Genomic DNA, 26,212 nt, shown 5'->3' with positions numbered 1-26,212 from the left:
AGGTCCAACTGCATAGCACAGGGAGCTGCGTTCAATGTCGTGTAATGAACCATAATGGAAAAGAATATAAAACTGAATCACTTTGCTGTATAGAGGAACTAATACAACACTGAAGTTCAACTACACTTCAATAAAATAAAGCTTTAAAAAAATCTCTCCAGTTTGAATGCTGGCAGCTGACTTAAACAATGTAACCCAAAAATATGTTTGAGAGTCAGGTGTAGTCCACAGTTCTCCTCTTGCCCACCGGGGGAAATCAGGCATTGGAAGGACCTGGAGTTGGACTGAAGGTCTGAAAGCTGTGCATGGAACTTGGGGGTCTTCTGATGGGCTGTGCTCTGCTCAGTGGCAGAGGGGCTTCCAATGGCCTTTGGAGTTTGGGGTTTGATCCTTTCTCTGTCGCTTAACAAACTGGTAGTCAAAAATCCAGGTGTGTCCTGGATAGAATGAGGATCACATATTCCTTGTAGGTTTATCTTAAGGACCAAGGACATGACTCATAGCCCATTGCCACGCATGCAGGGAGAGATTTACATTTTTTATCCCTGTAATTGAAGGCTTCTGGGTGTGGGTTATAATATGCTAGAAACTGAAAGTCACTGTAAAAGTATACTTTTTTTTTTAACTCCAGACACTTAAATTCAACAATGAATTAAATGGACAAATTCCTCAAAAACCACAAACTACCAAAACTCACTCAGGGTGAAATAGCTGTAACTATTCAAGACACTGAAATCAAAGTTAAAAACCTCCTGAAAAACGAAATCTCCAGGTCCAGATGGTTTCACTGGAGAATTCTACCAAGCATTTCAAGAAGAATAGCACCAATTCACCATGAGCTCTTCCAGAAAATAGAAGAGGTGGCAATATTTCCCAACTCATTTTTTTTTTTTTTTTTTGAGGCCATTATCACCTGGACACCAAAACCAGGTAAGGAGAGTATTTAAAAAAAAAAAACACAACACAAACCTTCATTTTTCAAGTTAAAAAATGTTCATCTTTTACCAGCTCAGGCAATGTTGCATTCCTTTAACGGCACCCACAGTGCTTTTAGGGAAACAGCAGATGATTCCTGGACTGGTCTTTTGAGGTCAGTGGGGCAGGAACTATTATTCCAGTTTTACAGATGAGCAAACCTCTATTTAGTTCCAAAATATTTTCATCACCCCCAAAGGAAACCCCACACCCATGAAGAAGCTGCTCTCCATCCGTCCTCCCCTCCGGTCCCTGGTAACGACCAATCTGTATTCTGCCTCTGTGGACTTACCTACTCCGGATAGTTCATATAAATGGAAACATACAGCGTATGACCTTTTGTGCCTGGCTTCTTTCCCTTTAGCATAATGTTTTTGGGGTCTGTCCACATCGAGCGCGTATTAAGTTCTCCATTCCTTTTTATGGCTGAAAATATTCCATTGTATGACTATCCGAGGATGTGTTTATCCATTCAACTGTTGATGGACATTTCCAAAGAGATTCTTACACTGCATATTTCTCCTCTGAATTAGGCCCCATCGGGGAATTTGCACTAGTACTTTCCCCTCTCTGCCATCGGAAGGGCCCACAAGTTCGTGAATTCACAGAAGTGTGGGGAGCAGGCCTGGCGGGGGGAACCTCCTCTCTCCCTGTCAAAGTTAACTTCCCATACAACTGCCTTGACACCTTCCTGCCACTCATGGACAGACACCCTCATCACCCAAGGCCCATGGAAAGGGCTGCGATCTTTGGACAGCTCAGGAGCCCTTTTGTCCAGAAATAAATACCGTAAAAAAAAGTACAGGGTTGGGGGACACTGGGGGAGATGGCCTCTCAACCTGCTAGTTAAGTGTAAAGGAAAATTGTTCCCATTATTCAGGTTCGCAGGGTGCCCGGGATTTTTTTCCCACTACTTATTGTTGTGAGCAGCACCCCTATATTTATAGCAGACAAAAGAGCTTCTTATTCTAACCCGACCAACAATTTGTAGGTTTTGCACAGGAGATTTAACTCCCTCTTATTATGATTAGCATTATTATTATTATTTTTTTCCAGGTGCCCTGCAGCATTCAGTGAAAGGTGAGGCTAGACAAAAAAAAAAAACATAAAAACAAAAAAAAACTGGCCAAAGTCTGGGAAAGCAGTCGCATTTGTTCAATTTGGGGGCGGAAAACGAGGCATACTCAGGAGTCTTAACTAGCTCAGAAACCCTCCGCCAAAGTAGAAATGGTCTGTCTCCCAGCAGAGCGAGCCTGGGGCTTCAAAGAAAGTCTCTGCTAATGAGCACCTTTCTGACAACCCCGAACCATCTCTGAAATATATTTTATGTTGAAAATAATCCTTTAATGCTCTAAAATACATAAGCAGAGGCACTTGGCATGGAGGCCCAGTGGCTCAGGGAAGAACTATTACAGGGGATTAAAGCTACAAAGGGTCCCACCCCCCTGCCCACGGCCCCTCCAACTGTCATTCACCTTGAGGACATCTTTGAAAGCGTTTCCCACCTCTTCCTCCTCCACCCCCACCGGAATGACAAGGGCAGATGTTCGTGTCCTGCCCTTCCCAGATAGAAGACAGCGATTAGTTAAGTCACTCTTCCTAGTCCTGCAAAGAAAGGAATCATGGCTTGAGGAGCCCAATCAAAGTCATCATTTCTTTATTAGCCACAAAGACTAAATACGTTTTACCTAACTGAAAAGAGAGCTTGCGGGGTGTGGGGGTGGGGGTGGGGGAAGTGGGGGAAGACGGAGCGGGAGGTGGGGGTGGGCACGGAGACTCAAATACAAGGTTTAACCCTCAGTGGGGGAAAGAAATCTCCGACTTCCTCAGAAAATCCTTTCCAAATTGTATTCATCTTGACTTAATCCACATCCACTGAGTGAATTAGGCAGTATTTATTTTGAAAATCTATTTTATAGAGTTCCAAGGACTCTGTTTTCCTTGGGCTCGGCTGACTCCATTTCAGAGCTGGAGACCGCGGCAAGGGCCCCAGCCAGGCCTTTAAACATCCAAGGTGCTGGCCTCACATGGTTAACACAATGTAAATAAACACAGCTGAGCCCGGAGAAATTGGAAGGTTTTCTCATTAAAGAAATAAAATAAACAGATGTCCTTAAGCACTTTGGCTTGTGTTTGTCCAAGGATGGAGCGCTCTCGATGTCTGAAGGGCAGAAATGAATTAGACCCACATCTCCAGGTAGAAGGGGAGAAAAGAAAGAAAAGAAAAGAAGCTGTGCTCCTCTGAAATTAACTAATCGCCCTCCAGGGAGGGCACTTTTGATTTGAACCTTAGCAACTTCTACAAATAGTTTTTAACTGCTGGGTCATAAAAGCAGGTTTTTTTTTTTCTTCTCAGTTTGTAAAGTAGTAACGGACAGGCCAAGCCGTGTCTCGCCAACTGGATCTGATTGAATCCTGATGGCACCGTGCTGGGTATTGGATTCCGGAATCCGAGCCGGAATCACGTAATTACACCGGTTGAGAGACGGGGGAGGAGGACTGGCTGATCAGAGAGGGTAGGGGAGCCCCCAGCAGAGATGTGTAGAGCCAAGACCTGGCTGGGCTCTGTCTGCCCAGCCTCTTCTAGATACACAAAGAGGTTGGCAGGCTGGCAGGACCCACGAGAAACGCCGTCACCAGGGAATGCATGGCTATCATCCTGCTTCACGGACTAAGGTGCGGAGATGTCCAGTCGACATGTCCATTCTGGTGTTGAGACCTGAGACTGCATTTCTAACAACACCCTCATGAGGCCGGTCCCTGGACCACACTTTGAGGGGCCAGGAGGGCTTATGTTACAACAGGGATCCAGCAATGCGGAGTTTCAGTTCCTATAAGAAACTCATCATGAAGATGTCTGAACATCCAGGCATCCTTAATGCCTTAGTTTGGGTCTCCCCCCGAGGCAGATGCTGAGCCTAAGATTCAGGTCAAGTAGTTTATCTGGGAGGGGACCCCAGGAAGCCCTGGTGACCAAGTATGGAGGTGGGGGGGCAGAGGAACAGCAAGGGCAGGTCCGTGAGCAGGGCGCTGCTGTGGGTTCTGCCCTTCTGGGGACACGTGGCAGACTGCACCCCAGAGTGTCACAGGTTCTTACAGAGGCAACCCATCATGCCTGTGGGGATAGGGAGGGCTGTGGTGAGAGATATGAGGCATTAATGGCATATACTTCAATGGAAATTCAGTCCCCGCCATTGAATGATCATAGAATAATAGTGATGTTATTCTATCATCAAATAATCACACCGAGAAATGTGTTATGGGAAGCCTGCTGTCATCTCAAGAGGGCGTTTCTAACCAGTTGGGAAGGCCAGGCAGACCTGCCTAAGGAAAGGACCCTGGTTAATAGCACTGCTTCTCTTTGCTTTGTTGGAGGAGAGGAGAGGGTAGCATTTAAACCACACTGAGTGAACAGAATTCACAGTCATGATAACGGATTCCTGGAACAGATGATCCTTAGGAAGTAACAGCCTGCATTTTGGTGGGGGTGGGCAGTCCTAAAGGCATCGTTTTTGAACCACCTGACAAAGCTTGGAATCTGGTTGGAGGGAACCTAGGACCCACATGTCTTAAGAGTCCACGCAGAGGACCCGGAGGGCACAGGGACCAGTAACCTCTGCCCTATATATCCCACCTAGGCTGGGCACAACCTGGCACTGGCAGGGCACAAATGTAAACGCCTCTGGGGGTGCAAACGAGGCACCACGGAGCCACAACCCACAGCCCAGGGAGGGTAAGTGACTCCAGGGAGTGAAGGGGGCAGGGGTGAACCCCAGGGCACACATCCTGCCAAAGGGTCTCCACTCTGAAAACTCAGGCCTGGTGTTGCCAGATCTTCCTATTTTCCAAGAGAAGGGAGACATCCAGATTTTAAAATACTGGCAATGAATTGAGAACTTAAGGAAATGCCAGAGGGCCAACTTGTCCTCAAGCCAGATCTGGCCCCCTACATTGCCAGTTTGAAACCTCTAATTTCTTCAGATTGAGCAGGGGCTGGCTCTTTTAAAGGGGTGATGTGGAGAGGAGCCCTTGATTGGAGTCTGCTCAGGCACCAAGGGTCACCTGGCTCCATCCCAGGTCCTCCACCTGCCAAAGAGTCCCTGGCCCCAAGCCTGCCTGGAGGGGCCACTTACTCAACTTTCCATAGCCTTTGCTGAGCTCCTGCTGTGGGCCCAGCTCTGGGTGAAGTCAGGCCAGGTTGGCACCCGGCATCTTGGCCTCAGATCGATGCTGACAGCCCCCTATCTTGTCAAGCATGTGGGTGTTTGTTTCCTGCAGGGCAGACACCCTGGAATCTCATTTCTGCAGTGCGTGCAACCACACACACCAAAAACTCCCTACCCATGCGCTGTTTATTTATTTGTTTATTCAACAAATATTTATCAACTGGATGTGCCAGGCACTGTTGGCTGCCAGGGGATGAAGCTGTGCAGACATCAGGTCCAGTCTATGTGCTCCTGGAGCCCAGTCAAGCAGAAGAGTTCACGCTGCTGTTTTTTTTTTTTTTTTTTTTTTTTTTTTTTTTTTTTTAAAGGAAGTTCTTTTTAAAAACTATTTATTTGGCTGCGTTGGGTCTTAGCTGTGGCACATGGGCTCTTCATTGCAGTACACGGGCTTCCTTCTAGTTGAGGTGTGGGCTTAGTTGCCTCGAAGCTTGTGGGATCTTAGTTCCCTGACCAGGAATTGAACCTGCATTGGAAGGCGGATTCTTAATCACTGGGCCACCAGGGAAGTCCCTCCAGTGGCTTTTAATTTGCACCCTGAGGACGTTCACGTGGATCACTGGGGATGCAGTTTAGATGCTGACTAAGAGCGGTGGGCTGCCTTCTGGGTCTCATCTCTTTCAAGGTGGATGACCTGGGCTGAATCATGCTGCCTTGCGGAGCCTCAGTCTTCCCAGAAATGGGTGTAATAGAACAGTCTTGCCTTATAGGTTAGTGGTATAAAGCTCAGAGGCAGCTCATAAAGGGTGCTTGTCACAGCATTCTCTGTGCTGGTGGGCAGCAGGTGGACCCTGGGTGTCCTCCCTGCAGGGAGAGGGGATAAGGAAGACGGGGAACCCTGGAACTCAGAGCAGCAGATGGATGTGATGTTTCGCAACCCCAGCACTACGGACATTTGGTGCTAGATAATCCTCTGTTGTGGGGGACTGTCCAGTGCGTTACAGCAGGGGTCCCCAACCCCTGGGATCTAATGCCTGATGATCGGGGGTGGAGCTGATGTAATAATAATAGAAATAAAGTACACAATAAGTGTAATGCGCCTGAAACCATCCTCTTGACCCTGGTCTGTGGAAAAACTGTCTTCCGTGAAACCCGTCCCTGGCGCCAAAAAACCGCTAGCCTGGTAGGATGTTTAGCGGTATACCTGGCCTCTGCCCACTAGGTACTAGTAAGAAACCCCAAGTCGCCACAGCCAAAAGCGGTTGACACTGCCAAATGTCACTTTGGGGGCAAAGTCACCTCCAGCTGAAGACCACTGAGTTAGAGTAATGGAGCAGGGCATAGGGCCACATGGAAGGACCTGGGACCACCGTGCAGAGGGAGAGGTAAGAAACAAGGGCTACTCAAACAGCGCCACCTACAGGCAGAAGGAATAAACGCACACAAGAAGGTAATACATACTTTACAGGAAAGCACACAGCATGGTACACGATGAACTACAAGGAGGGGAGCAGGGAGAGTCCAAACGGGCCTCCAAGGAAACATACATGTGCCCACGTGATATAAGGAAGAGGCCTGTGTAGGCAAAGTGTGAATAACTCCATGTTGGCACCTAGGTTCAACTCAAAAACACAAAACTAACAAACAAAAACCTACCAAAACCCAAAAAACACATGTTCACAGCAGCAGAGTACTTGGTATACCGTGAATGTGCCCCCCCTCCAAAAAAAGGGGAGATTTTTTCCAAGAGGAATGTGCTAGTTGGCAATAGACGGAGAAGAGATCAGGTCCCTTTAGAGGGAGACCATGGACAGTGAGGAAGACATCTTTGAAGCCCAGGGGGTGAGAATAAGGACTCGCTTTGCACTCTGTGTGTGGTTGGTTCTGCCGTCCAATATGTCCAGACTGCTGCACTGCTCATCTTCCAGCATCTCACACACTCTGGTCCAAACAGCCATCGTGTTTCAGCGGGACTGCCCCAGTAGTCCCCTCACTGGTCTCTCTGCTTCCAGCCAGGCCACCCCCCTTTTGCTGGGGAGCAGCAAGAGAGACTCTTCAGAAATATAACTCAGACCCTGTCTGTCCTTTCTCTGTTTCAAGCCTCACGGCTTCAGGGGAAAAGCGAGTTGAGTTACTATTTTTCCCCTGACTTGTTGTGCCCCAAACATGCTAGCTTTTCTTTTTTGTTCTCAAGTCCATCAGGCAGACTTCTGCCTCAGGGCCTTTGTACTTGCTGTTTCCTCTTGCTCTTACAGCAGATATCTGTTCCTCCAGTTCCTTTTAAGTCTTTTTTCAAAATTCAGCCTCTCCATGAGGGCTCCTTCCTGGGCCACTTTTAAAAAGTTTTAATTTAAACCCCTTCCCCCTGCAATATTTCATATACTTCAAAGGACATCATCAATAAGGTGAAAAGACAACCCACAGAAAGGGAGAAAACATTTGCAAATCATGTATCTGATAATGGTGTGTTATCCAGAATGTATGAAGAACTCTTACAACTCAATGATAAAAGACAAATGAACTACTCGCAAATGGGCAAAGGATCCACTGACAGGTGAACAGGTAAAAGAAGATGTGTGTGTGTGTCAAAATACTAGTCAACCATAAAAAAATGAAATAAAGACATTTGCAGCAATATGGATGGACCTAGAAATTACCATACTAAGTGAAGTAAGTCAGACAGAGAAAGACAAATATTGTATGGTATCCGTTATATGTGGAATCTAAAACATACAAATTAACTTATTTATAAAACAGAAACAGACTCAGACACAGAAGACAGACTTATGGTTACCAAAGGGGAGGGATGAATTAGGAGTTTGGGATTAGCAAGTACAAACTACTATATATAAACAGATAAATAACAAAGGCCTACTGTATAGCCCAAGGCTTCCCAGGAGGATCAGTGGTAAAGAATCCACCTGCCAAGGCAGGAAATGGCAACCCACTCCATTATTCTTGCCTGGGAAATCCCATGGACAGAGGAGCCCGGTGGACGACAGTCCATGAGGTCACAAGAGAGTCAGACACAACTTAGCGACTAAACAACAACAAGTATCTGCTTTAAAGAAACACCTATTAAATCCTTTGCTGTTTTTTTTATTGAAATAGAGCCGATTTACAATATTGTACAAGTTTCTGGTATATAGCAAAGTGATTCAGTTATACATATATATTCTTTTTATACTTTTTTTTTTTCCTTTTTATACTCTTTTCCATTAGTTTATTTCAAGATATTGAATATATCTTGAAAAACAGTTCAATCCCTCAGGAAGGGATTAGGAAGGAAACAGCAATCCATTTCAGCATTCTTGTTGAGAAATCCAAGGACAGAGGAGCCTGGCGGGCTACAGTCCACGGAGTTGCACAAAAGTCAAGCATGACTTAGCAACTAAACAATGACTCTATAGCACAGGGAATTATTAATATATTCAATATCTTGAAATAAAGTGATGGAAAAGAATATAAAAAGAATATATATGTGTAACTGAATCACTTTGCTATATACCACAAACTAATACAATCTTGTAAATCACCTATATTTCAATAAAAAACAGCAAAGGATTTAATAGGTATCAAAGCAGATAGTTGTTGTTGTTTAGTCGCTAAGTCGTGTCTGACTCTTTGGTGACCCCATGGACTGTCGTCCACCGGGCTCCTCTGTCCATGGGATTTCCCAGGCAAGAATAATGGAGTGGGTTGCCATTTCCTTCTCCAGGGGATCTTCTCGACCCAAGGGTCGAACCTGGCATTTCCTGCTTGGCAGGCAAATTCTTTACTACTGAAGAATTCTTAGGGCCACCTAGGCCACCCTAAAGAAGGTATTACAAGTAGCCAAATAAGCACGTGAAAACATCAGTCATTAGTCAACACAGTTTGTCATCAGGGGAATGCAAACCCAAACCACGAGATGCCACTTCACATCCACTAAGAGGACGGTAACCAAAAAGTCAGATGGTAACAAGCGCTAGTGAGGATGTGGAGAAAGTGGAACCCTTATCCTTTGCTTATGGGAATGCAACGTGGGGCAACTACTCTGGAAAGGAGTCTGCCAATTTCTCAAAAGTTTAAACATATCATTGCCATACTACCCAGCAATTCCAATCCTAGGTATATACCCAAGTGAATCGAACACATATGTCTATGCAAAAACTAGTATACAAATGTTCACAGAAGCATTATTCATCATAGCCAAAACCCAACTGTCCATCAAGTGATGAATGGATGGACAAAATGAAGTCTATCCATACACTAAAATTATGAGATAATAAAAGTGAAGTATTGATATATGGTACAACACGGATAATTTAAAAAGCATTATGCTAAGTGAAAGAAGCTAGTTACAAAAGACCACATATTGTGTGATTCCATTTATAAGAAGTGTCCAGAAGAGGCAAATCTATAGAGACAGAAAGTAGATTAGTGGTTACCAGGAGCTGGGGGTGGGGGTGGGCTGGAGGAAATGGGGAGTGATTACTAAAGGGTTTGGGCTGTCTTTTGGGGGTGATGAAAATGATCTAAAATTAGATGCTGGTGATGGTTGCGCAACTCTGTGAATATACTAAAAACTAATAAAATTGTACACAGTGAAATGGTAGATTTATGGTATGTGGATTATATCTCAATAAGCTGTTATTAAAACACACATACCCACAACTGGGCCTAGAGCTGAGCTTCCAATCGGTACTGAGCAGCCTGGAAGGTAGGGCACAAAAGGGGGAGTCGGGGCCGACCCACTGTGAACCCAGAAAGACTGCTCACCAGTCCTCCCTACGAGCCCTTCCTGGCCACAAGCAAAGGCTCCCGACCACCTTGTATTTGTCTAGTCCCGGCTGGAAAAATAACAGAGTTCAGGGCCGGAGGGGAGGTGGGGCTGGAGGACAGGTTAGGAAAGAGGCGGCGATCACTGGCAGCTCTGGGTCTCCAGGGAACCTCTAATGGATCCACAAGATGCGAGGAGGTGCAGCCACCAAAGGGATGCTCTGGCTGTGAGCACTGGGTGGGAAGAGGTGGAAAGGAAGTGGAGAGATGACAGCCTTGAGCAGCACATGCCCTGATTGGGAACAGGAAGAGAGCCCAGTTTCTGTTTTAAATTCAATCACTCTGTTTTGAATCATTCCTTAATCATTTTAGCTCTGTAGCTCTTTATTTCCCGAAGTAAACAGTGAGTCGCCCCTTCGGCTGGGACCACAACTGATATGACTTCTGCTTCCTGGACGGTGCTCAACACAACAGCCCCATCCTGGCCCTTGGTGTGGATGTACAGAGGGTCGTGACCTGCAGAGTCCACTCAGGACACACCTCTCACTCCCATGTGGTTGGGATGGAGCTGACCTGCTCCTCTGTTCCCTCAATGCCAGGCTCCTGACCCAGGCTGGCTACAGAGGGCCACAGACTTTGATACATGGGTGGCCATTTGACCTAGTTTGGGCCAATGGGATTCAAGCCTGGGAGTTGCGCTGGAATTTGGAAAGGAGGTCTTCTTTTTCAGCTGGGATTTCTAATAAGGAGTTGCCACATGGAAAAAGTCAGCCAAGGGATGCAGAAAGACCTAAGTCCTAAGATACTGAGCTTCTGGATCCAGCCCAACCTGAATCCCATTACCTCTGGGCTTTTCAATTATTGTGATCTAATAAATTCCCTTTGTAGTTTAAACACTCCAGAGTGCTGACGCTGAGTGTCCTGCTTGATATAAGCTATTAATAACGGGCTTCATGTAGTTGCTGCTATAAGAAGAGCACAAAGAGAAGGAACTGGGGGCCAAAAGTCAAGGCCATGTATTTTAGTTCCATTGTGAATACCCTGACAACATAACCTCTCTGTATCTCAGTTACTCTATCTGCAGAATGGGGATCACACTCCCCCTGCTCCTCTGTATCCCCTCCACTGTCATCCAAGTTTATAGCCCAGACCTCCCTTCAGAGCTTCAGACACACAAATACAATTGCCCTCCAGGTCTCTTGAACAGGGCAAATTTTACTCTTCCTCAACAATTTTCTCTTTCATGCTTCTTCCTCTTACTGCATGGTGACTTTGTGCCAGAAAACGCTAGCTGTCCTCTAATATACCTTCTTCCTTTTTCCCCCTCTCAGAATCCTAGAATCCCTGAATTTTAATGCAGCATGTGAGTAGACTACATTTCCCAGACTCCTTTGCAACTAGAGGTAGCCATGCGATCAAGTCGCAGCCAATGGTATGTGAGCAGAAATGATCTGTGCAACTTCTGGATCTGGCCCTTCAAAGAGAGGGGGAAAAAATAAAACTGAAAAAGAGAGGAGTGGATTCCCTTTTCCTGCTTCCCTTCTCACTGGATAGATGCAGACGCAGGGTTGAGCCATGTTTCACCTTGGCAATGAGGGCAATGCTCCAGGGATGGAGGGGAACAAGATGGAAGGGGCTGTTGTCCCTGGTGTTGGGCAGCAGCCTTATCAGCTTGAACTGCTTATGCCTGGACTGCAAGGTGAAAGGAGTAAACGTCTATCTTGTTTGAGCCAGGGTTACTTTGGGTCTCTCTTAGAGTGGCTGGATTTAGCAAAACCAACCAACCAACCATACTCACCTAGGAGAGCTGGAGGTCATTGTCCAAAGTCTTGAAGGACTGACCGTGGCGTTCTACCTGAGACCCCCGTGATCAGGGTGAAGGAGACTGCCACCGGAAGCAGCCGACTTTTGATCCCCACGAGAACAAGCTAGTGTACAGATAAGAGTTGTGTTTTTCATTGTTTGAGCTTTTCCTGAAAAATTACTTTTGGAAGCATTGCATTTGGTAACATTCATGGATCTAGAGAGGCCCTGAAGTTGGTTACCAGATTGGGCCTTCCCACTCATCTCTTTTTGACACATACGATCACATCCTAAAAAGTTATGGGCTGCTCATAAATCAGGGGTTGGGGTGGAAGGCTGGTGAGCCAAGAAAGGATTCAGAGTCCATCAATGCCAGCTCAAGTGATGTGACTTCCAATCTCAGCCAAAGTGTCTGGTTCCGGAAAAGCCATTTCTGGCTTGCGGGGGTGGGGAGGGGGGACAGGCTGACTCAGCCACTCAGTCGTGTCCGACTCTTTGTGACCCCCTGGACTGCAGCACACCAGGCTTCCCTGTCCATCACTATCTCCCGGAGTTTGTTCAAACTCATGTCCATTGAGTCAGTGATGCCATCCAACCATCTTATCCTCTGTCACCCCCATCTCCTCCTGCCCTCAATATTCCCAGAATCAGGGTCTTTTCCAATGAGTGGGCTCTTCGCATCAGGTGGCCAAAGTATTGGAATTTCAGCTTCAGCATCAGTGCTTCCAATGAATATTCAGGGTTGATTTTCTCTAGGATTGACTGTGTGATCTCCCTGCAGTCCAAGGGACTCTCAAGAGTCTTCTCCAGGACAACAGTTCAAAAGCATCAATTCTTTGGTGCTCAGACTTCTTTATGATCCAATTCTCACCTCTGTACATGACTACTGGAAAAACCATAGCTTTGACTATATGGACTTTTGTTGGCAAAGTGATGTCTCTGCTTTTTAATATGTTGTCTGGGTTTGTCATAGCTTTTCTTCCAAGGAGCAAGCATCTTCTAATTTCATGGAAGAGTCTAGAAGACGGATGATGATGGCACAGGAGACCTGGGGTCTCCAAGAGCATCTCATCTTAGTTTTCCCTGGACTTTGTGCGAGTACCCAGAGATGCACGTGAGCCTGAAGTGTGCCTCTTGTTATGCCCTGGGTGACCTCACTCTCTCTGGGCCTCAGTTTCTCCTACTGTCCCATGGAGACTCACTGGATGTGATGATCTCCCAGGTCCTTCCAGCTCTAACTTCTGTGGTTCTGAAATTTTAGGACAGATGTTGAAACTCAGGTGCCAGTGGGGTCAGGAAGGTCCCCTAAATGGGTTAAACAGGCCAGGTGGGGCCATGGATGGGCTGGAGAGCATCCACCCCCGCTAACTGGGCAGCGGCTACTCAGCTCCTGCTGATTGCTGCCACCTGGGAATGCAGGATTGCCAGATTTTCTAATTTTTCAAGAAGACTTGGACATTGCGATTATTTTAGTGTGTGCAATCTCCTGGTTTTTTAAATGTTGGCGACAAATTCACATTTTTTCTAACACTCTAGGGGCAAAACACAAATGTCTGCAGGCAGAATTTGGCGGGTGGCCCCCAGTTAGGAATTTTTTGTTTTGATACTATTTTCTTTCCTTCCTCCCTTCATTCACCAAATATTTATTTGATGCCTGCTAAGTAGGGGGCACTGTTCTTTGCTCTGGGGACGAAGCAATGAACAAAATGGGAAAAAAAGCGCCTGTCGTCATGCTGCTTTCATTCTAGAGGACCACCTCAATTCATTCTCCCAACAAATATCCATTAAGCAATCTGGTCTATGCATTGTGCTTAGGTGGGTTGATAAAAAAATGTTCATGGTCACTGTGCTCAGGGCACATACAACTTAGCAGGGAGACAGAGAATGAGTACCTAATTCCATTTATTTTTAATTTTTTGGCCACGTCACAAGGCTCATGGGATTTTCAGTCCCCTGGCCAGGAATGGAACCTGAGCCCTCAGCAATGGGTGCATGGAGTCCTAACCTCTGGTGAGCACGTCACTCGGCCAGTGGTGTCGTGTCCGACTCCACCCCATGGACTGTTCCTCGCCAGGCTCCTCGGTCCATGGGCTTACCTAGGCAAGAATACTGGAGTGGGTTGCTATTTCCTTCTCCAGAGGATCTTCCTGACCCGAGGATCGAACCCTCATCTTCTGCATCGGCAGGCGGATTCTTTACCACTGGGAAAGCCCCCTAACCACTGGACCACCAGGGAATTCCATAATTGCAAGTGAAAAACAAGAATTATGGGAAGAGATGCAATGTAGACGGGAGTGGTTAGGAAAGTCCTCTTGGAGGCAGTTACACTGAAAATAGAAACTGAAAGATAAGTGTGAGCTAACCTAGTACACCAACTTTTTAGAACATTCTAGATTATAGCAGAAACCTCCAGTATGCCCCTCTTCCAGGTCCTCTCAGCAAGCAGAGGCTCTCTCCTGTTAGGACCTGTGATTTCCTGCCCTCGAGTTTTCATGGGGCAGGCCAATTCAGGGAGCTAACACCCCTAGAAGAATCCCTCAACCCATGATGGAAAGGAATTTGTAGATAAATATCTCATCATCCTTGCTCCCTGGGCTATCACCTCTGAGGTGAGTCTCCCAGAGGTCCCCAATAGCTCTGAGCCCCAGTTACCTGCAGCCATAGCTACTGCTTGTTAATAGCTAATATGTTATGGAAAAACCCAAATGAACATTTTGGCCAACCCAATATTCATGTACCCTGTAGAGGCTGCCTTCCCCTCCCCACCTCACTTCCCCACTCTGTGCCCAGTGTCCCTGGGATCACCCTCCGGCTAAACTACCAGCACTCACTCCCTCCTGGCCTCAGGCTCTGATGCTGGGAGAAACCTAGGATAGATGGGGAGAATGAGGAAGGTTACGAGGACAGAAAGCAACTCTGGATAAGTTGCAGGAAACGGGGCGGGAGAGACGGGAAGGAGCCAGCTCGTGAAGGGCCGTGGAGGCTGGGGTTAGGGTTTCTCTACAGGGAAGCCACTGACAATTTTTCAGTAGAGGAGAGACCAGGCTTACATTTTAGGATGACCTCTCTGTAGGTGGCTGGAAAGGGTAAGAATGGAGACCAGAGAGCGGCAGGGGAAGGTGGTGGTGAACAGGTGATGGGGCTGCAGAGAGCTGGCTAGTGATGAGGACTGACACGGACCAGGTGCCATGGGGCCCAGAAGAGAGCTCTGAGCTTCGTCCCTGCCTTAAGTGAGCCTGTAATTTGTTTTAATTTTTACTGAGTGTATTTTTTATTGGAGTTGCTTTAAAACATTGTGTTAGTTTCTGTTGTATAGCAAAGTGAATCGCCTATGAAAATGAAAGCCGTTCAGTTGTGTCTGATTCTTTGCAACCCCATGGACTGTAACCCACCAGGCTACTCTGTCCACAGGATTTTCTAGGCAAGAATGGAGTGGGTTAAATCACCTATACATATACATATATCCCTCCTTTTTTGGATATCGTTCCCATTTAAGTCACCACAGAGCTCTGAGGAGAGTTCCCTGTGCTATATCATTCTCACAAGTTATCTATTTTATACACAGTATTGTTGTTTAGTCGCTAAGTCATGTCAGACTCTTTTGTGACCCCATGGACTGACTGTAGCCCACCAGTCTCCTCTGTCCATGGGATTTCCCAGGCAAGAATACTGGAGTGGGTTGCCATTTCCTTCTCCAGGGGATCTTCCTGACCCAAGAATCGAACTCTCATCTCCTGCACTGGAAGGTGGATTCTTTACCACTGAGCCACCAGGGAAGCCCATTTTATACGTGGTGTACATATGTCAATCCCAATCTCCCAATTCATCCCATCCTCCTTAGAAAAAAATGGTACAGATGAACCTATTTGCAAAGCAGAAATAGAGACATAGACGCAGAAAACAAATGCTTGTCATCTCTTAAACTTTCCCTCTCCAGCTTTCCATACCCTCAAATTTTCAGCAGCAGTAGGAGCATAATTTGGTTTAAAAAGGGGTGGTGAGACACAGACACAAAAATCATACGCACAATTACAAAGCCCTACATGGAAACCAAATTGTTGCGTGAAGCAGTGGAACTTCTTGAAGGGCAAGAGGAGTGAAGGAATGGTTCTTAGGGGAGACGGTTTTATCTGGGTGGTTAAGAACCACAGAACACCCAGCCCGGGTGGGTATTTCGCTACTGCAGCCCCTTTGGGAAAGCCCATTTTCTTTCTTTCTTTTTCTTTTTTGCAATAGCTGCCAAGTCTGCTTTCAGCAGCTCTGGACTCTGCCATCCTTTCCCTAAGCTGTGCATGCTCCAAAAACGCATGCCGGATTTCCCGCAGGCACTGCTAGACATATTAACGGCATTCCTCCTCGCCGAGAGGTTTCTGCACCACCAACACCATTTTAACATTCTTTACAACGTAACGGCAGACGATAAATCTATCTTGCTAATTACACATCCAGCTTGTTACAACCCTCATAAAAAACACCAGCAGCTGGAAAAGCCATGAGGTGATGTCAAATCATATTCCTGGGCTCTAAACAGAAACAGAAATATTTTCCAGGCGCTGGTGAGTCTCCTGGTTCCCACTCATGCGTGGAAGCAGCTGCCGACAGGTCGCTTAACTCGGAGGAGCTGATTCTGTGTCTGTCCCCCAAAGCCCCACCCTTCCACCTCTACCTGTCTCTCTGAAGAGATGGCAGACATCTGGAGCATCCACAGGGGTGTTGATACCAAGCCCTCAGGATGGATGCAAAGAATCAGCAGGGTTTGGGTTTTAGCAGTTGGGTTCATTTTTGCATTGCATGCATGCTCAGTTGCTTGGTCTGACTCTTTGAGACCCCGTGGACTGTAGCCCGACAGGCTCCTCCGTCCATGGTATTCTCCAGGCAAGAATACTGGAGTGGGTAGCCATGCCCTTCTCCAGGGGATCTTCCAGACCCAGGGGTCGAACCCGCATCTCCTGCATTGCAGGCGGATTCTCTACCACTGAGCCACTGGGGAAACCCTCATTTTTGCATTTTTAAGGGGTTTTTGGTGGTTCTTGCATGGACCACCAGTCCACCAACAGCATCTGCCTGAAATTCTAACTGGATGGTTCCTCGACAATTTGTCGGTGATACATTTGCAAAGCTGTTGGGGCTGACAAAATGCCTCCCCCTTGTCTCAGAAAAATGGGAGGAAAATTAAATTCATCTGCCAGAGATACTAAGATAAACAATAGGGAGGAAGAAAAGTACTTTACCTCACTTTCCAGCTAGGATTCCTGGGTTTGGCTGAAGCATCTCCTAGCCCTCTTAGGAGGAGGGAGACAGGTGAAGACTACAAGCTTACATCCGATCAAGTGGATGTTGACTGTTTCATGTGTTGGAAGAAAAGGCAAGGCAGACAATGGGGGAAGCTGATTGAATTTTCACATGTCAAGGGAAAATTCTATAGGACTTCTCAAACCTGGGGTGATGCAAAGGGGCAGCATTTGTTGGAGAAGCTGCCTCACCAGCTGCCCCCACAATTCCCAGGATAAACCAGCTGGACAGACTGTTATGCTGAAAAAAAAAAGAGAGAGAGAAACAGAGAGACAACATGATTCTTACCTTCCCGTATCTGGAGGCGAAAGTCCCCGTGAGTAAGGAGTGGAAAATAATTATCGTCTCATCCAGGTCCCACACGAACACACGCTGGGATGAAAGAGAGGGAGAGAAAGGAGATAAATACATTTGCTTGCATCTGACTTGATGTCTGCAGAAATTAACTCCCTGGGAGGAGAAAGATGTCTTGAAAAACATTATCTCTAATTTCTAAAACATGTGACTCATGGACGGGTCCTTGAGTCTCCATTCAACCTCAACTGTGTAAAATATATTCTGATGGCCGATTCTGGGGGTCCCTGTCAACCCACAGATGCCAGAACTGAGATGCCTGTTCTTGCCTTTCACATAAAAGCTCAAAAAAGGAGGAATTCAGTCCAAAACCAACAATAAAAATCATATAACTCATTTGACAAAATGAAATACTACCATTTTACGTTGACTGCTCACCATAAGCCTAGCTACTTCTGAGAGTTTGTTTTTAGCAGTTCTGATGATTACCTTTATAACTCTAAATTACATACTTTCACTTATTGGTTTGCCAACTTTACTCGTTTTTTTTGTGTTTCTATTTTTACTTTTTTGATTTTTGGCTGCACCTCGAAGCATGTACGAACTTAGTTCCCTGACCAAGGATTGAACCTGTGCCCCCTGCAGTGGAAGGTGGAGTCTTAACCATTGGACCCCCAGGGAAATCCCTGATTTGCCCATTTTAGACTGGGCATTGTGAAAGACGAAGGTTTAGCTCATGGTAATCTCCCCCGTTTCTCCAGAATTTTATGTTTTTCACATATGTGAACTGCTCTATTTCCAATTCCCATATGCTCTGGATATTTTCTCTTGGCTAAAACAGCAAGCTCAATATGGAAAATATGGATATTGGTGTCCCTACCCTTTCCACCAGGGCTTCCCTGGTGGCTCAGAGGTTAAAGCATCTGCCTGGAATGCCGGAGACCCAGGTTCATCCCTGGGTTGGGAAGATCCCCTGGAGAAGGAAATGGCAACCCACTCCAGTACTCTTGCCTGGAGAATCCCATGGAGGGAGGAGCCTGGTAGGCTACAGTCCATGGGGTCGCAAAGAGTCGGACATGACTGAGCGACTTCACTTTCACTTTCACCCTTTCCACTAGCTCCTCCCCTCTCCAGTATTTGAGCTTCAGCCTTACTTTTGCCTTGTCAATGTGGATAAACTGGTTCGTGCATTGGGTTTTATAACTGTACCTTAAGTGCTCTGTCTTCATGTTGATGCTAAAAGTTGGTAGCCAGTAAAGGGCATTTATTTACATCTTGTGATTACTGTTCACTGAAGAGCCAAGTAATGAGCTAGGATTTTACTTCCTTTTCTCTGTAGCCAGTGTCATAACTCTGGAGCCCATTTATTTTTATTTTATTAAAAAAAAAAAATGTATTTAGCTCCACCAAGTGTTCGTTGCGGCATGTGGGATCTTCCATCTTTGGTGAACTCTTAGATGTGGCAAGTGGGACCTAGTTCCCTGACCAGATCTAGGTCACTGGCCCCATGCACTGGGGGTGTGGAGTCTTAGCCACTGGACCACCAGGAAGTCCCCTCCAGAATGACTTTAAGGAAACCATTTCTGCCACTAAGGTCATATGTATTCCCCTTTCTTGTACTCCATCTTGATTAAAATCATGTCATAGCTCAGTTTTTTTCACATAGGAATCATGCCTGTCTGGAATAACTTTTTATTTTTGCTGGAGTTTATTAACTGATTTAATTCTTTTGTTTCCAATATGGTGTCTTTGTTAGAATCTCAAATTTAGCCACACCCTCTGTATCAAAGATGTTCTTCCTCTGTGCAAGAATGTTCCAATGTGGACTGGATCATCTTTAGGGTTGCCACATAGCTAGGATCCTGAGACTCCCCTTCACCGCATTTCTGGGTCAGATTCACTGTTTTCTGGATCCCAAATCTCTTTATTGGGTTTCTTCCTTGTTTTGCTAACCCTAACCCTTAGGTTGCTTTTTCTAAGAGGGTGCATAGAAAGTAAACTTGCTGCATTTTCACAAATCTAATCATACCTTTAATTCACTGTAAAGTTCCTCTAAGCGCAGAATTCGAATGGGAAAATAATGCCCTCTAGAGCTTTGAAAGAATCCCTCTATCTTGTAGTATCCAGCATGATTAATGAGAAGTCTGATGTTTCACTGATCTTCAGTTCTTTGTAGGTTTTACTTTTTTCCTCTTTGGATTTTTTAGGCTCTTTTCTTTATATTTGGTATCCTCCAATCCCATGAGGATATATCTAGGTGTAGTCTTTTTTCACTCATATTGTTCAGCATTCAAATAATTTCAATCCTATTTCTTTAAATAATGTCCTCTCATCTCTCCCACTGTTCTCTCTTTCTGGAATTTCCAACAGTCAAATTAGACCTTTTGGATTGATATTACTTATCCTTTAAAAATATTTTTTCTATAATTTTTTTTAATAAATGTTCTCAGAGATGTCTTTAACTTTCTCTTCTAACCTTTCTATGAAACTTTTGAGTCTATCATTTAAAAATCTACAGTAGCTTTTTCTTTGTCTCTGCATGTTTCTTTTCCATTAGCCTGCACTTCTTATTCTGTGGATACAAGATAAGAAAACCAAAGAGAATTTTTCTATGATCTCTTTTGTTTCTTAAATTACCTCTCTTGTCATTTATCCTATTCGTTTATCTTGGCCATAATTTTTCATACTGTAGGTTTTCTTAATTTTCTGGTGATCATTATTTTTAAGAACAAAAGGGCTGACTGATCATTTATGTAGCTGGTGTTGGGGGCAGCAAAGGTACCTACTTAGTCTACCAACTTGAGTGGGCCACCTTGGAAAACCCTCTGGGGGGTCAGGGGTTGTATTTACACATCTGTAATGCCTTTAAAAGTGAAGAGAAAGGTAATATCTCAAAGGAAAAAGATCAATGAATACAGAGGTTTTCAAAACAATTAGTAGACTTGAATATTACTTTGTGAAATTTTTGCTCTGCTTACAATTATGTGTATATATATTCTGGGTCATGATAATAAGTATTGTTCTTATTATAGGTCAAGGCAAAAAGTGTTTGAAAATCACTGTGGGGGGTTAAATATGCTAAGTCCTAATTTATCCAACTGGGTTGGATCAGTTAAACTTAGATACTTTGGTAAGAGGATTTTTAAAAAAATCAACGAATATTTTTCAAATTTAATGCAGACTCCCTTAATTTATTGACTATATTTCCTCTGAAGAGGGTCTGTCCCTTTTCCTCACTAGGCCACCATTCTATCTCCCTGCCCTAGATTTTTAGTGGGTATATTGTTTGCGGTGGCCATTCTGCTGATGACCCTAACTTTTTAGCCCACCAGGGTTTGGGCCAGGGCTGGGCCCCTAACCCCACTGGGTCAGAAGCCTTTCCTTGGGAACTCAAAACTGGAGCCTGGAAAGAAATTCATCGTCTTTGGGTGGTTGTTGCTGGCAACATGATCTGGAGGCCAGGCCAGGCCACTCTGCGGAGGAAGAGGAACAGAGGTTGGAGAGAGGGAAACACGATCCAAGACTTTTGTAGGACTTGGTTTTACTGAGAAGCAAGGGCTTCTCAGCTGGCTTTAGTGAGGGCTTCCCAGCTGGCTCAGTGGTAAAGAACCTGCCTGCCAATGCAGGAGACGTGGGTTCGATCCCTGGGTCGAGAAGATCCTCTGGAGGAGGAAATGGCAACCTGCTCCAGTATTCCTGCCTGGGAAATTCCATGGACAGAGGAACCTGGCAGGCTGCAGTCCATAGGGTGGCAAAGAGTTGGACACGACTGAGTGACTGAACGTGAGCACAGGGTGAAGGGCCTGGAGGAGAGCCGTGCCCAGTAACCTGTAAACTGAAGAGTCATTCCTGCCTGGGGATTCTAGCACCTACACTGTGGAACGTGGGGCGAGAAGGCGTAAATGCGTTTCCTGGCCTCTCCCACCTTCTGGTTACAGTATCTTGCCGACACTGGCTGTCCCCTTGACTCATGAGTTCTAAGAGAATCCCCGTATCCTTAAAATAAATTATGCTTTTTCACTTAAGCCAGCTCAAGTTGGTTTCTGGCACCTGCAGTCAAGGGATTTTAACTAATACAGACTCCGAATTTTCCTTCTTTCCACTTCTCTACCTAATTTCTCTCTCGTGGGCTACAGTCATTAGCAACAGTGCCAAAGACTTAAGAGGTGCGACTCGTGCAAACCCTCCATGCTGATATTAAGCACGGCAGTGAAACACAGCTCACACCTTTTCAACTGTTCCTGCCCAGTGGTACTTACTCTGGAATCAAGCAGCAGATGTTTCTAGAAAAATATCACCCCATAATCCCCCACTTCCATGCCACCCCCCCCTTCTCAGCTTAATGGAAAAATGTCTCTCCGCCCCCACTGTCCCCTACCAAGAGCAGAAACCACGTTAGTGACTTAATACATTTTTAAAAAATAGTAAAGTGTGAGTTGCTCTCCGGGATTTTCTATAGCTCTGCAACTTCCAGCTGGTAGAAAATCCTCAGGCATCTGGGAGGACAGAAAGCAAGGGTAACCTGGAGCCAGTACATTTTCTTCTAACTTTTCGCAAAGGCCTAATCCCCTGAGGGGTTTGTGCAAAGTCTCTTTGATTTTGGAAGGTGGTGGCTTTAAGAATTAGAGGAAAAGCAAGGACAGAATCCTCTGGACTGAGAATGGTGCCATGAGCAGTGGGAACACATGCTCCGTGGCAGGTTCCCAGGGCAGTCAAGCTCTCAGAGGAGATGGCTGGGTGTACCTCCAGAGGCTGACCAAGCACAGGGGAAGAGTCGTTGTTTAGTCGCTCAGTTGTGTCCAACTCTTTTGAAACCCCATGGGCTGCAGCCTGCCAGGCTCCTCTGTCCGTGGGATTTCCCAGACAAGAATACCGGAGTGGGCTGCCATTCCCTCCTCCAGGGGATCTTCCTGACTCAGGGATCGAACCCACACCTCCTGCATTGGCAGGCAGGTTGTTTACCACTGAGCCACCTGGGAAGCCTTAGGGGAGGGGAGTGATGTTCAAAATATTTAACAACTTCTAGGATGATCGGAACAGACACCAGCCATAAACAACTGGCACTGCTCTCTTAGTGAATATGGCTAAATAGCACAGCCCTACTAGTAAACACTGGTTAACTAGTACGTCCTACCAGCGAATACTGGCTAAATATCAAATGTCCTAATATTGGCCATTTGTTGTTGTTAGGGTCTCCAGCATCCACCCGCTTTCCAAAAAATAGTTTTTATTTATTTATTTTTGGCTGTGCTGGGTCTTTCTTGCTGCATAGGCTTTTTCTCTAGCTGCAGCAAATGGGAGCCACTCTCTAGTTGTGGAGCACAGGATTTAGGGTGCACGGGCTTCAGTAGTTGCGGCTCCCAGGCTCCAGAGCACAGGCTCAGTAGTTGTGGCGTAGGGGCTTAGCTGTTTGACGCCATGTGGGATCTTCCCGGGCCAGGGATTGAACCCCTGTCTCCTGCACTGGCAGATGGATTCTTTACCACTGAGCCATCAGGGAAGCCCCTACTGGCTTAGAAGAGCATCCCGTTTTCTTTTCCCATTGCATGCTGTCTTGGTGGGACTGTCCATCTGGGCACGAGTGAGGACCTAGACCAGGCCAATGGGATGCCGCCTCTTTGGAATCAAACGTCGAGTGACATAGTGTTAGAATTTTAAATGTTTTGCTCTGCAGTTGGGGCTGGCACCCTGAAGCTCCCTGGATTTCCCAGCATGGCCTTTGATAATATTCTTCATAACTTTGGTTGTATCACTTCCTCTTCATGCCGTTTACTCCCAGTAAATTCCTTTTTGCTTAAGTAACCAGAATTGGTTTCTGTTGTTTGCAACCAAATGACTGTACCTAATACTTCAAAGTCCTTATTGTCAACAAGGATCTCTATGCCCAACATATGGCAGGAGACCCCAGAGAATGGCTGGACTTCCAATGACCACTGCAGATCCTGAAAATGAGAAAGGCAGCAGCCACCAAGCCACACTGGACAACAGAGGCTATTATTTTGTCTTTTTTTAAAAATTAAAAATTATTATTATTTTTTAACCAGGGGAATACTTATTTATTTATTGGCCACATTGTGCAGTATGTGGGATCTTAGTTCCCCCACCAGGGATCAAACCCACACCTTCTGCATTGGAAGCATAGAATCTTAACTAATGGCCTGCCAGGGAAGTCCCTATTATTCTGTTTTCTGAGACCACATGAACCTTGAGATTCTCACATAATCCCGGCAGGGGGAAGGGCCCCAGTAATGAAATGGAATTCCCCACCACCTGGATGGATGGGGACTCAGAGTCAAAACGACACTGGTTTTAAGGAAACGATGAAAATGGTATTTCTTAGCATATCTGAGTTTGCCGGCTGAGCTTTGTAGCTGCCAGATTTGTCCAGGATTGTGAACAGGGGTGTGATGATGCTGCATTTGGGTACCTAGACAGTGACCCAGGCTTTGCCAACACTACCCGTGTATACCCATGGCACACTCAAGCCGACAAATGACTGCCTTCTGCAAACAAGTAGAAACTTGTGCACGTGCCCATTTTTTCTCTTAGATAACAGTTAGACAGATAACATGAGCTAGATAACATGAGCTTCCCCGGTGGCTCAGACGGTAAAGAGTCTACCCGCAATGTGGGAAACCCGGGTTCAATCCCTGGGCCAGGAAAGATCCCTGGGAGAAGGAAACGGCAACGCACTCCAGTGTCTTGCTTGGAAAAATCCTATGGATGGAGGAGCCTGGTGGGCTACAGTCCATGGGGTCACAAAGAGGTGGACATGACTGAGTGACTAACACACTCTGGGGGGCATTTGTCTCCTTTACTTGTCTCCTCCATCTCTCATGCACACTGTTCTTTTTTGTTTGCTTGGGAAAATGTCAGTACCTGACCAATAACCCCACACTTGCTTCATTACAACCAGGACTGCTGCGGGCCTTCGATAGTAGTTCTGAGCCTGGGCTGCACTGGAATCACGGAGGGAGCGTAAACACACTGACACCTGGGTCTCTCCCCAGGGACTCTGACTTCATTGATCTGGATCGTCATTGATCTGCAGCTTGAGAATGAAGGTTTCTCAAAGCTTCCCAGAAGAGTCTTCTTCTTTTTTTAAAATTTATTTATTTGGCAGCACTGGGTCTTAGTTGCAACATGTGAATTCTTAGCTGCGACACGTGGGATCTAGTTCCCTGACCAGGGATTGAACCTGGGCACCCCCTGCATTGGGAGAGCAGAGTCTTAACCAGTGGACCATGAGGAAAGTCCCCAGGAGATTCTTATGCGCAGCAGAGACCGAGAGCCACTGTCTGAGAAACTCAGAATCACAGAAACAATGCAAATTCATTTCAGCCAGCCCCCTATCTCCAGACAGATAAATATCTAAGCTGTAGGAGGGTCACTATTGCTTCCCAGGTGGCTCAGTGGTAGAAGAGTCCATTTGTCAATGCAGGAGATGCAGGAGACGTGGGTTCAGTCCCTAGGTTGCAAAGATCCCCTGGGGGAGGAAATGGCAGCCCACTCCAGTATTCTTGCCTGAAGAATCCCATGGACAGAGGAGACTGCCAGGCTATAGTCCAGGGGGCTGCAAAGAATCGGGCACAGCTGAGCGACACACATCCAGTAGGGTCACTAGGGGAACTTTTAGAACTCCCTGCAATGTCCAGTTAATTAGTCTGGGAGGAGGTCTGGGCGTCTGAATTTTCAAAAGCACCCCGGGTGATTCTAACCAGTAGCTGAGGTTAAGAATCACTCCAATCCAATGGGGAAGGTCCACTGTCCAATGTCATCTTTACTGGAGGTTTTCTTTCTTTTTTTCTTTTTTTTTATTAAATTTATTTATTTTAATTGGAGGTTAATTACTTTACAATATTGTATTGGTTTTGCCATACATCAACATGAATCTGCCACGGGTGTACACGTGCTCCCCATTCTGAACCCTGCCTCCCACCTCCCTCCCCGTACCATCCCTCTGGGTCATCCCAGCGCACCAGCCCCAAGCATCCTGTATCCTGCATTGAACCTGGACTGGCGATTCGTTTCTTATATGATATTATACATGTTTCAATGCCATTCTCCCAATCATCCCACCCTCTCCCTCTCCCACGGAGTCCAAAAGACTGTTCTATACATCTGTGTCTCTTTTTACTGGAGGTTTTCAGTGTGGTCTCCCACCACATCAACATTGTCTAGGAATCTGTTGGAAATGCAGCTTCTCAGGCCCTGCCCCAGATCTACTGACTTGGAATCCCTGGCGGTGGGCACAGTCTGGGTTTTCCCAGGCCCCCAGGTGATGCTGTCTTGGCTCACCGGTTGTTACCACCTCTAGGGTCACTTGTCCTAGCCAGTCAACAGTGCTTCCGTGTGGCCAGTCAAATTCTTCCCTCCTTCTCACCAAGGGCACTTTTCTCTGTTACTGCACTCTGTGAACACAAAGGGCCATCTTCCCCCCAGGGACTTGGAGAGAACTCTGGTCCCCACCTCCTGTTCCAGCCACACGTGGACGTGACATTCACTCAACCGGGTGGAAGCATCTGGAGTTACCTCGATCTCATTGTCCCCTGCTGGGGAGGGGTCGCTGCTCCGCTTAGACCGGCCTCGGAGCTTCCCGTCGGAGGCCCGGGGTGGCCTGTCTGTGTCTCCCTCCTTTGCCGGTGTGGAAGGTCCATTGTGTGTGTTATAGTCACCTGGCGATGGAAAGGAAAGGGCAGACAGATCAGAGAGCTGGCTGAGCGTCTTCTCCTGTGAACGATTATACCAGAACCATCTAACTCCAAAGTGGGAGGTCTCAAAGGCAGCAGTAAAGGTAAAGATCATGTAGGATCAAAATTAACTCTCAAAAGTTCCTTAAACTGCTCGTTCATAATCATTCATTCATCCAGCAAAGATTTACTGGCTAGGTATAGTTCCAGGCACTGGTTCCCACAGCACCCAGA

The 26,212-nt window shown here is 46.2% G+C and overlaps 1 protein-coding gene across 3 annotated transcripts in view; it reads right to left on the bottom strand.

Annotated features, from left to right (window-relative positions):
* Nucleotides 1-26,212, bottom strand: part of EYA2 (EYA transcriptional coactivator and phosphatase 2) — a 261,448-nt gene that overhangs the window by 64,337 nt on the left and 170,899 nt on the right. For all 3 annotated transcript variants that reach the window (XM_055545178.1, XM_055545177.1, XM_055545179.1), the window contains 2 exons: nucleotides 25,821-25,963; nucleotides 17,283-17,366 (listed from right to left, as the gene is read on the bottom strand). In XM_055545178.1, coding sequence (XP_055401153.1) covers nucleotides 17,283-17,366; nucleotides 25,821-25,963 — 227 coding nt within the window. The remainder of the gene's footprint in view (nucleotides 1-17,282; nucleotides 17,367-25,820; nucleotides 25,964-26,212) is intronic.

This window comes from Bubalus kerabau, chromosome 13, assembly GCF_029407905.1.
Source record: "Bubalus kerabau isolate K-KA32 ecotype Philippines breed swamp buffalo chromosome 13, PCC_UOA_SB_1v2, whole genome shotgun sequence".
In the NCBI taxonomy this organism is placed as follows: domain Eukaryota; kingdom Metazoa; phylum Chordata; class Mammalia; order Artiodactyla; family Bovidae; genus Bubalus; species Bubalus kerabau.
The sequence above is the reverse complement of the archived record's forward strand: the minus strand, read 5'-3'. Positions and strand labels throughout refer to the sequence as shown.